The sequence below is a fragment of the Tachyglossus aculeatus genome, chromosome 11 (assembly GCF_015852505.1).
Source record: "Tachyglossus aculeatus isolate mTacAcu1 chromosome 11, mTacAcu1.pri, whole genome shotgun sequence".
In the NCBI taxonomy this organism is placed as follows: domain Eukaryota; kingdom Metazoa; phylum Chordata; class Mammalia; order Monotremata; family Tachyglossidae; genus Tachyglossus; species Tachyglossus aculeatus.
In genome coordinates, this window is record NC_052076.1 from 32,289,503 (window position 1) to 32,300,468 (window position 10,966).

Sequence of the window (10,966 nt, forward strand, 5' to 3'; positions counted from 1 at the left end):
GAAGGGCTGGGGCTCTTGAGGGATACTCTCCTGAGTGCTTAATACGGTGTCATGCGATAGCAATTATAATAATAATAATAATATTGACATTTATTAAGCGCTTACTATGTGCAAAGCACTGTTCTAAGCGCTGGGGAGGTTACAAGGTGATCAGGTGATTAGCTCTCTTCCTCCCTTCAAGGCCCTGCTGAGAGCTCACCTCCTCCAGGAGGCCTTCCCAGACTGAGCCCCTTCCTTCCTCTCCCCCTCATCCCCCTCTCCATCCCCCCATCTTACCTCCTTCCCTTCCCCACAGCACCTGTATATATGTATATATGTTTGTACATATTACTCTATTTTATTTGTACATATCTATTCTATTTATTTTATTTTGTTAGTATGTTTGGTTTTGTTCTCCGTCTCCCCCTTTTAGACTGTGAGCCCACTGTTGGGTAGGGACTGTCTCTATATGTTGCCAATTTGTACTTCCCAAGCGCTTAGTACAGTGCTCTGCACATAGTAAGCGCTCAATAAATACGATTGATGATGATGATGATGAGGTGTCCCACGTGAGGCTCACAGTCTTAATCCCCATTTTACAGATGAGGTAACTGAGGCACAGAGAATAATAATAATTTGTGGTTTTGTTAAACACTATGTGCCAAGCACTGTACTGAGTGCTGGGGTAGATAGATACAAGGTACATAGGTCCCACATTATTATTTTTATTATTGTTTTTGTTAAGCGCTTATTGTGCATTAAGCACTGGGGTAGATCATTCATTCATTCAATCGTATTTATTGAGCACTTACTGTGTGCAGAGCACTGTACTAAGCGCTTCGGAAGTACAAGTTGGCAACATATAGAGACGGGCCCTACCCAACAGTGGGCTCACAGTCTAGAAGATCCAACTTGTACTTCCCAAGCGCTTAGTACAGTGCTCTGCACACAGTAAGCACTCAATAAATACAATTGAATAAATGAATACAAGATAACCAGGTCCCCCATTATAATAATTATTATTGTTTTTGTTAAGCGCTTACTTTGTATAATAATAATAATAATGGCATTTATTAAATGCATACTATGTGCAAAGCACTGTTCGAAACACTGGAGGGTTACAAGGTGATCAGGTATCAAGGGGGGCTCACAGTCTTAATCCCCATTTTACATATGAGATATCTGAGGGCACAGAGAAGTGAAGTGAGTTGCCCAAAGTCACACAGCTGACAGTTGGCGGAGCTGGGATTTGAACCCATGACCTCTGACTCCCAAGCCCGGGCTCTTTCCACTGAGCCACGCTGCTTCTCTAGCGCTTTTCTAGCATGTATCAAGCACTGTACTAAGTGCTGGGGTAGATACAAAATAATCAGGTTCCACATTATTATCATTTTTAAGTGCCTACAATGTGTTAAGCACTGTAAAGTGCTGGGGTAGATACAAGATAAAATTCCACATCATTATTATTATTATTATTATTATTATTTTTAAGTGTGTCAAGCACTGTACTAAGTGCTGGGGCAGATACAAGATAATCACGTTCCACATTATTATTATTATTTTTAAGTGCTTGTTATGTGTCTAGCACTGCACTAAGTGCTGGGGCAGATACAAGATTATCAGGTCCCACGTCATTGTCATTATTATTTTAATTGTTTTTGTTAAGCACATACTATGTGTTGAGCACTGTATTAAACACAAGAAAAGCAGGTCGTACCGGGGGGTCTCAGTCAGTGAGCAGGAGGGAGAACAGGTATTGAATCCCCATTTTGCCGATGACGGAACTGAGGCACAGAGAAGTGAAGTGTCTTGCTCAAGGTCACACTGGCGGTACGTGGTGGAGCCAGATTAGAACTCAGCTCCTTTGACTCTGTCACCCGTCGCCCGGGGACGGGTTCGTTCAGTAATTGGCGCGGCGAGAGAGAGAAGCCGGGGACGGAAAGCCTGAGTTTTATATAAAATTTATTCCGTGAGGCAGATTGAATTATTTAATTGCGTAGGCGCAATGAATTGAACTTCCCTTTTCGGGAGGAATGTAATCAATTAGTAATATTAGAGCTTCCTTAATGGGAGGAACACACACATACGTTACTCACGCGTGGCAGAACCCCCAGATCCCACCCAGGCGGAATTCCCTTACAGTTCGTTTGCACATGATGGGGCGGCTAGCTCTCACCCATGTGCACTTCCCACTTGGGAGGAATCCACTTGATTTACACAGCCATGGGGAAGCCCCTAGCTCCCACCCACGAGGATTTCCCACTTGGGAGGAATCCATTTGTTCGTTCCATACCCATGCCGAAGCGCCTGGCTTCCAGCCCCACGAGCATCCAGGGGGGTGGGACCCTCGTCATCATCATCATCAATCGTATTTATTGAGCGCTTACTATGTGCAGAGCACTGAACTAAGCGCTTGGGAAGTACAAATTGGCAACATATAGAGACAGTCCCTACCCAACAGTGGGCTCACAGTCTAAGAGGGGGAGACAGAGAACAAAACCAAACATACTAACAAAATAAAATAAATACGGCTCCTCACTTGGTGCGGGCAGAGCGGGCTTCTCACGCTCTGGACAGAGGCACCCTGCAGCCATGTGCTGCAAATCTCCATCCTCTGCATAGAGGGCCAGAGGCCGCAGGTATTTATCACCTGTGCTCCTAGGCCATTCCAGCTTCTGACCTCAGTTTATCCAACCTCTGCCCTCCCCCCGCCTCCATACCTAATTTGATTGGCACGGGGGCGAGGGTCACCTTCCGTATTCCCGGCTTGGGCTATCAATCTAGCGGTTTTGGTATCCCACCCTCACTTCCGAGTCCCACCTGCTGCTGGCTCAGCTGGCCACGAGATAGCATTTGACCTTAAGTTGTCCGGTACCCCCGGATCACCTTGGGACAGACTCCCAGGACCAGGCTCTTTCTATTAGGCCATGCGGCTTCTCTGCCCAGATTAAGCACTAATAAATACCACTGGTTGATTGACTGGCAGGGATCATGTGTATTAGCTCTTGGACTCCTTCAAGCCCATAGTAGTAAATAATAATAATAATGGCATTTATTAAGCACTTACTATGTGCAAAGCACTGTTCTAAGCGCTGGGGTGGTTATAAGGTGACCAGGTTGTCCCATGGGGGGCTCACAGTCTTAATCCCCATTTTCCAGATGAGGTAACTGAGGCAAAGTGAAGTGACTTGCCCAGAGTCACACAGCTGACAATTGGTGGAGCCGGGGTTTGAACCCATGACCTCTGACTCCAAAGCCCAGGCTCTTTCCACTGAGCCAGTGCTCTGCACAGAGTAAGCACTCAGGGATCGTGGCTATCATCATCAGCATCAATCGTATTTATTGAGCGCTTACTGTGTGCAGAGCACTGTACTAAGCGCTTGGGAAGTACAAGTTGGCAACATATAGAGACAGTCCCTACCCAACAGTGGGCTCACAGTCTAAAAGGGGGAGACTATTAATGCTCTATTGTACTCCAAGTGCTTAGTAATAATAATAACAATGATGGTAGTAGTTAAACGCTTACTATGTGCCAGCACTGCTCTAAGCACTGGGGTAGATAACAGGGTAATCAAGTTGTCCCACGTGGGGCTCACAGTCTTCATCCCCATTTTACAGATGAGGTAACGGAGGCACAGAGAAGTTAAGTGACTTGCCCCAAGTCACACAACTGATAAGTGGCAGAGCTGGGATTAGAACCCATAACCTCTGACTCCTAAACTCCTGCGCTTTCCATTAAGCCACACTACTTCTGGTGGTCATTGCAGACTAGGCGATCAATAAATACCGCTGATTGGCAGAGATCATGTCTATTAGTGCTGTTGAACTCTCCCCAAATGCTTATTCTAATGCTCTATATAGAGGAAGTGCTCAAACACTGCTGATTGATTGGGGTTTTTGTTTTTTTATGATATTTGTTAAGCGCCTACTATGAGTCAAATACTGTTCTTAGCGCCGGGGAGGTACAAGTTAATCAGGTTGGATACAGTCCCTGTCCCACGTGGGGCTCACAGTCTTAATCTCCAGTTTTCAGATGAAGGAACTGAGGCACAGAAAAGTGAGGTGACTTGCCTAAGGTCGCAGAGCAAGCTTTTGGCAGAGTAATGATTTGAACCCGGGTCCCAGTCCCAGATGCTTTCCACTAGGCCGTGCTGCTTCTCAGCAGCAGCAGATTGAGGACCCCGAGTTGTGTAACAGTGGCGTTGTAGAGCCTACGTTCTCATGCGGTCCCTCCAGGTCTCCCACGGGAATGATGACGAATCCCACCCTATCCATTGGGATGTCAGGAGCCCACCCGAGCCCCGGGGTCTGAGCACAGCCAGCCCACGGCTCAGCTCACACCCGTCTTCCCGCTCCTAGATCTGGCGAGAGCTGTTCTCCCCGCTCCACGCGTTGAATTTTGGGATCGGCGGGGACACGACAAGGCACGTCTTATGGAGGCTGAAGAACGGAGAACTGGAGAACATTAAACCCAAGGTAACAGCAGACTCAGCCGGCGAAGCCCCTCTCCGGGGGACGTCGCTGGCCGGGGAGCTTCACCGAGGGGAAGTGACGTTGGACGGAAGAGAACGCCCAGATGTCCGTCCCAAGCGGCTCCTTTTCAGCCAGGTTTCTTGGGGAGTGAGGTAACGGGCAAGAACACGCGTGCCCGCTGGGTGTTTGGGATAGCAGTCCACTCTTCCCACAGTGCCCTCCTGCCTGGCTACGGCACAGCGCCCGGTTTCAGGCCGCACGGGACCCAATCCGGACACGAATGCTGTAACGGAAACTCCGCCTCGAGTTACGGCAGAGCTAACTGGCTCGGTTTCCCTTGGCCAGCGGGAGTCTGAGCGGGGCAGAGATGGGAGTGTCCTCTAGACTATAAGCTCGGCGTGGGCAGGGAATGCGTCCGTTATATTGTTCTGTGTACTCACCCAAGCGCTTAGTACAGTGGTCTGCACAGGGTAAAAGCTCAATAAATACGGTTGCCTGACAAAATACAGTTGACAGGGAGGAGGGCTGCAACTTGAGAGAGATGGGGAAAGGGAGAATCTGCCCCCTCCCCGCACCCCTGTCGTCCCCGGCCAGAAGGATCCGTACCCAAAGAATCTTCTTCCTCTGGGAGCCGGCTCCAATACCTCCAGTGGCCCGCTGAAAGCAGCGCTCCCTTCCCTGTTTCCCCTTGGTTTGCAGGTCATTGTTGTCTGGGTAGGAACCAATAACCACGAGAACACGGCAGAAGAAGTGGCCGGAGGGATCGAGGCCATCGTGCAGCTGATCAACACGCGGCAGCCGCAGGCCAAAGTCATCGTCCTGGTAAGCGGCCGTCTCTCGGATCGGGAGGGGCGGGATGGCGGGGGGAGTGTGGGAGGGAGGGGGACGCCAGGCCAGGTCACCCCACCCACCCCTTCCCCAAATCAATCAATCAATCAGTCGTATTTATTGAGCGCTTACTGTGTGTAGAGCACTGTACTAAGCGCTTGGGAAGTACAAGTTGGCAGCATATAGAGACAGTCCCTACCCAACAGTGAGCTCACAGTCTAAAGGGAAGAACGGGTTGTCTCGGCCCATTTCTGTCAAGGATTCCTCTAGGTTGTAAGCTCGTTGTGTGCAGGGAATGCGCCTCCCAACTCTGTCGTGTTCTCCTAAGCGCTTAGTACAGTGCTCTGCACCCAGAAGTGCTACATAAATACCATAGGCCATAATAATACCATAGTAATCTGCCAATATAAAGTGCGCAGTAAATACTATTGAATGAATGACTCCTGGCCCTGCTGGGTAATTGGAGGTGCAGGCTCCCTGCCTCTCCTTTCCACCTGCAGGATCAATGAAGCAGGGACTCCTAGGGTGTGAACCAGGTGTGGAGGCCCTGGGGCTCCCGGCTACTTCCAGATTCTCCAACAGCCCCAGGGATAGGTCAGAGCCATGCCCCCCCTTCCCCCCCCCCGTAAAATGGGCTGTGTCCGGTCTCCCCTCCAAGTGTGGGGTGCAACAGCAGATTCAGAGATGAGCCAGGGACCTCCCCCAAGAGTGGGTATCTGCCATGATGGGCTCACGGAGGTCCGGCAGTAGCCCCAGTCATCTCCAGAATCAAGCTGAAGGAACGGAAAATTGTCCAATTCTCAGCCGGCGGGGGGCCGGGGGGACCACCCGGACACCCCCCCCCAGCCTCAGCATCCATCCAATTTCTCTCTGCTTCTCTCCCTCGCGCTCCCCGCCAGGGCCTGCTTCCTCGCGGCGAGAAGCCCAACCCGTTGAGGCAAAAGAACGCTAAGGTGAATCAGCTCCTGAAGGCCTCCCTGCCCAAACTGGTCAACGTCCAGCTCTTGGACACAGACGGGGGCTTCGTGCACTCGGACGGCGCCATCTCCTGTCACGACATGTTCGACTTCCTCCATTTGACCGGCGGCGGCTACGCCAAGATCTGCAAACCCCTCCACGAACTGATCATGCAGCTGCTGGAGGAGACCCCCGAGGAGAAGCAGGCCACGCTGGCCTGATCCGCCCCACGCGCTCTCCGCCTCATCGGATCGGGTCGAGCCCTGGCACTCCAGAACCCCCTCCTTCTCTCTCTTTCCCGTTCTCTCTTTCCCTCTCTCTCGTCTCTCCCTCTCTCTCCAAGCACTTTCCATTGTAGAATGTTCCCAGCTGTTCATCTCTAGCTTTGGAGGGCGGAGGTTTAAACTGGTCTCGTACAGAGTAGGTCTGGTTCACCCCAGGAGGGGGTGGAGCCGAGGAATGGGCATCCGCTCTGAGCGGTTCTTCGTCAGAAGGGAGAACGGGGACTCTCTCTCTAGCCGTCTGGGCGACAGACTCACGTATACTCCCTCCCTGCTCTCCCTAGGAGCCTGTCAGCCTGAATGACGGCCACCCCAAAAACACCCCCTTCTCCCGGCCCACCCTGGCCTGCAGACCAGATCGTAGGCAGCGGTGGGGTCCGCGGTCACCTGTCCCCGGGCCGGAGACCGCCCCGCTTCCAATTTGAAAGTTTGTATTTTAGATTTCTCGTCTTCTGCTCGAGTGTGCCCTGTTTTGTTGTTGTTTGTTTTTGGGTTTGTTTTGTTTTTGTCTGGTTTTTTTCTTTTTGTTCGGTCAGCATCCGGGCAGAGGAAAGTTCTCTTTGGAAATGGGAGCAGGGGTTTATGTCTCCATTTATGTCTCTCTCTCTCTCTCCCTCTCCCCTAATCTCTGTCTCTTCCCCATTCTCCCCACAAACGTTCTGTGTGTCTCCTTTTATAATACTGTCCCGTTCTTTCTAGAATTTGGGGAGAGGTGGTGGTGGGGCGGGGGTTGGTTTGGGAGCTCCTGCACATCAGGTCTCTCGGTGAACTCCAACCTCTGTACGTCCGCCCCCCTCCCCACCACCATCATAATCCGTGTTGATGTGTGACGTTCCAGGCTCTAACAGTCTTAACGGCTCTGATGACAGGCGACCCACCCCCGGCCAGCTGCTCCCTGGCGAACGCACCGGCACCTTGTTTCGGTGACGAGGTGCCTGTCCTGTGCTGACACTCCCGGCTCGGCGGTCCCCGCTCAGAAGCCCCGCGACCCTCCCCAATTTCCGGTCCCTCCCCTCGGCCTGTCACATCCCCCCTGCCCCGGCCCTCCGGGTGCACGTCTTGTGGTTGCTTCTCGGCGGTTTTTATTCCAGCAGAAACCGGCCTCTCCTCATGTAGAAGAAGGGGCCGCGAGAGGCTCTGACTCTGTGAATCGCCGCTTTCCTCCCCAGCCCCAGCAGCATTCAGGTGAACGGAAAGGAGCATGTTTTAATACTTGGAAGGAGGAGACCCTCACTTCTCCATATCTCTCTGGAACCCCACTCCCAGCCACCCAGAAAGACAGACAAATGTTGTCCACATCAGACTTCGCCACCCCCACTCCCACACCCCCTGAATGGGTGGGTGGCGAGGACCCAGAGGAGCAGGGGAGGGTGGGTCCGTGGGGCCTGTACTCTGAGGTCGGCGGCAGTTACTGCCGCTGTCGGCAGGTTTTGGGGGTTGGATTGGTCTGGGGGTGGCAGAGTTCCGCCGGGATTGGGTAGGAATGGACAAATGGACTGGTTTTCACTTTCTATTCAAGGAGCCTCCTGGGGCCTCATTTTGTTTCTTGAGCCTTCCCAGCATCCTCTCTGGCCTTCCAGAAAGCCCACCTGCTCCCCGCGAGGCTGCCCCGAACCGGAATTCCGGCGTATGGAAAATGCTTGGCAGGTTGGAGCCGCGTCCTCTGAGTTTTGACAGTTGGCTCTTGGCCCTGCCTTCCTCCCGCCGACCCACCATTTTAGCAAGAAAGCCGGCCGGGGCCCGTACAGAGATCAGGGGAGAGAGGGAGGGAAGGAAGGAGGGCCGACTTTGCACCCAGGCTTCGCTTCCTGTCACTGAAGGGATTGCAGAGCGGGACATAGTCCCCCCACCCCCCACCCCAATGGCTCTCTACGAGGCGGCTTGGCCCGCATCCCCTGCTTGGGCTCTCGCTTATTGTTGGTCTTTTCCCTCCCCACCCTGTGCTCCCGGCGGTCAGCCCGGTGACCACCCACCTCTGCCCCATCCCTCCCGGGTGGCTTTGGGTGGCCACTTTCCCGTCTGGCTCGTCTCCTCGGACAAAGGCAGCCGCCAGAGTTGTTAGCTGGGAATCCTCCAAACCTTACCTGCAAGGGGAGGCCGGGCCCACCGCGGAGCTAGGGCCCCGACGCCATACCGGGAATCCTCCCCGGGCTCGGGCCTTCAATTTACCGCTCGGCCTGTGACGGGGACGCCCTGGCCTCCTCCTGCCGGCCCTCCGCCTCTCCGGCTGCATCAGCCCGAACCGCGGCTGCTGCTGCTGCTCCTGCAGCACCCGGTCTGGTCCGATGCATCTCGGAGCCGTGCTGCGGAGGGGCCCCTGCCTCAGTCCCGAGGCCGTGGCCCTCGCGGGGCCAGCCGGGGAATCCGGCCGAATTGGACCCGGCTCATCCTTCCGGAGGCCAAAAACAGCCTCGTGTCGCCCGTGTGTCCCTTGAGTGTTGGCCTGGAGGTTGTGGGTCCTTAGACTGGCTGTGAGCATCCCCCCGCCCCCCTCCACCTCGGCCCCTTTCTTGTCTCTGGATCGTATATGTATCTATATCTATATATCTACTTATAGATCTAGATATATAGATGTAGGTGTATATATACATATATATATATATGTATAAATCCCTAGTCGCCGTTTACAGTTGTGTGCTGGAGCCCGAAGTATTGTCTGTCCCGTGGTGTATGAGCATTGCCGACTATTTATTGCAGTGATGAAGAAAACGAAACGGTGTGGCTGAGGCCCAGGGACTGCGGACCCCTCCCCATATGCAGGAGCCCGGGGCGAGAGTGAGGTGGGGGGTCGGGGCCGGGACAGGGGAACGAAGCTCCGAGGGTCGCACCCCCAGGGCTTCTCCCAGGCATTTCCTTCTCGGAGGCCACAGCTGCTAGCCGACCGGCCCGCCTGGCCCCGAGAGGAGTTTGCGATTCCGCCTTGGCACGGTTGCGTCGGCCGGTAGTTGCATCGACCCACTCTGTTTTAGTGCAGATTTCAATATAAGTGTAAACATTTCACCCAACCCCTTGGCGTGGCTCTCTGTTTCACGCTCCGCCCTTTTCGGGGGTCCCACGGAAATCTGTTTTCCCGCTGCCGGGGCGGCCGGCTGGGAGGGGAGTGGGCATAGGCGATTTCTGGGTGAAACGGGTGTTGAGGGTTAGACTGTCCAAGCTCCTGTGACGGAGGGGCTGAGCTGGAAATAGGAACAAGGAGTCCTGGCTCCCCGGGGGTTCCCTAGCCAGGAGGAGGCCGCCGTCATCCCCAAGCCCCTCGACATCTCAAGGCCAGATTTGGCCGCGGTGGCAGGGATCTCATCAACGTCCCGTTCATTCCCCCTGCCCCTGGCTCCCTCGCCTCTTTCCCGTTATGTTGGCTCTTGAAGGCCCGAGTCGGATTTCGCCATCCACCACGGCCACAGCGAGCCACTGTGGGCCCGGGTCTTGCCCTCAAACTAACCAGCAGGAGGAGGGGCAAAGGTTCTGGGTGTGGGTCCGTCCAGCAAGGTACATGCCAAAGGAGCCCTTTCACTCTTGGAGTTCTCCGTCCAGGACAGCAGCCCCTAGGTTGGAAGTGAAGAGCTGAGACGATGGGAGTGAGGAGGAGGGGATGGAGGCCAAGTTGACCCGACCCATTAGAGACAGAGGTGGACTTGGGTGGCAATCGGGCCAAACCCAGGGCAAAGATTGGGCCCTCCTCTCTGGACCGTTATTTGGGGCTTGGTGGGCAACAAGGGGACTTCCCGCCCTTGAGACCCTTGAGGGAGAACAAGAAGATGGGGCCCCTGAGCTGCTTGGCTGCTTCCTCTGAGGAGGCTGGGTTGGGCTCGGCCCTGGTCGGCTGCCAGAGTGACCAGTCAAACCTCGGCACACTTCCCAGGTGCCCAGGGCCACTGCCGGACGAGTCGGGGGTGGGAAAGGCTCGCTTCCTCTTCTGGGCCGCAGAGCCCAGCCAGCCTCGTGGGCCTGGCTCCAAGAACTGGGATGGACTGGACTCGGTTTGAACGGCCTCCCGGGGCCACCCCGGCTGCTCGGGTCGAGCCAGGGGTCAGCGGCCCAGGTCCGGGATGTGGAGTCCGGCCCAGGCTGGCTCCCAGCTTCCCACTCCCTCAGTATCCCTCTGGCCCCGGCCAGGAAGCTCTTGAAACCCGAGGACGGCGGCTGATGGTATCGATGACGCCGGAGCAAAGACACCGATTTGAATCCATCAATTATGCAGAGGGACTGCTTGTTTCCAGCAGCGTATCGATCGACCTTTTCCCTGGAAAGCAACCGGGCCCGGGCGATCCCCTCGGCCAGAAGCCGAGTGGCAGGGTGGAGCCGGGGGCCAGGGAGACCCAGGCCCGAGGTGGGGTTTGGGAGCCACTTTCCGGGCCCGGCACCCCCAGGGCTGGACGGGACAGCCGCCCGGCTCTCTAAGCAGCCCGGAAGGGTCACCAGAGCCCAGAGTACTTCCAAGGTGCTCATCG

The 10,966-nt window shown here is 54.6% G+C and overlaps 1 protein-coding gene across 3 annotated transcripts in view; it reads left to right on the forward strand.

Moving 5' to 3' along the window:
• The window catches only part of PAFAH1B2 (platelet activating factor acetylhydrolase 1b catalytic subunit 2), a 41,376-nt gene extending 31,849 nt beyond the window's left edge, over positions 1–9,527 (forward strand). For 2 of the 3 annotated variants that reach the window (XM_038754087.1, XM_038754088.1), the window contains exons 4-6: positions 4,339–4,455; positions 5,152–5,274; positions 6,180–9,527. In XM_038754087.1, coding sequence (XP_038610015.1) covers positions 4,339–4,455; positions 5,152–5,274; positions 6,180–6,458 — 519 coding nt within the window. In that variant the 3' untranslated portion in view covers positions 6,459–9,527. The remainder of the gene's footprint in view (positions 1–4,338; positions 4,456–5,151; positions 5,275–6,179) is intronic. The other variant, XR_005452962.1, reaches the window with a different exon arrangement.
• Positions 9,528–10,966: the final 1,439 nt, after the last annotated feature.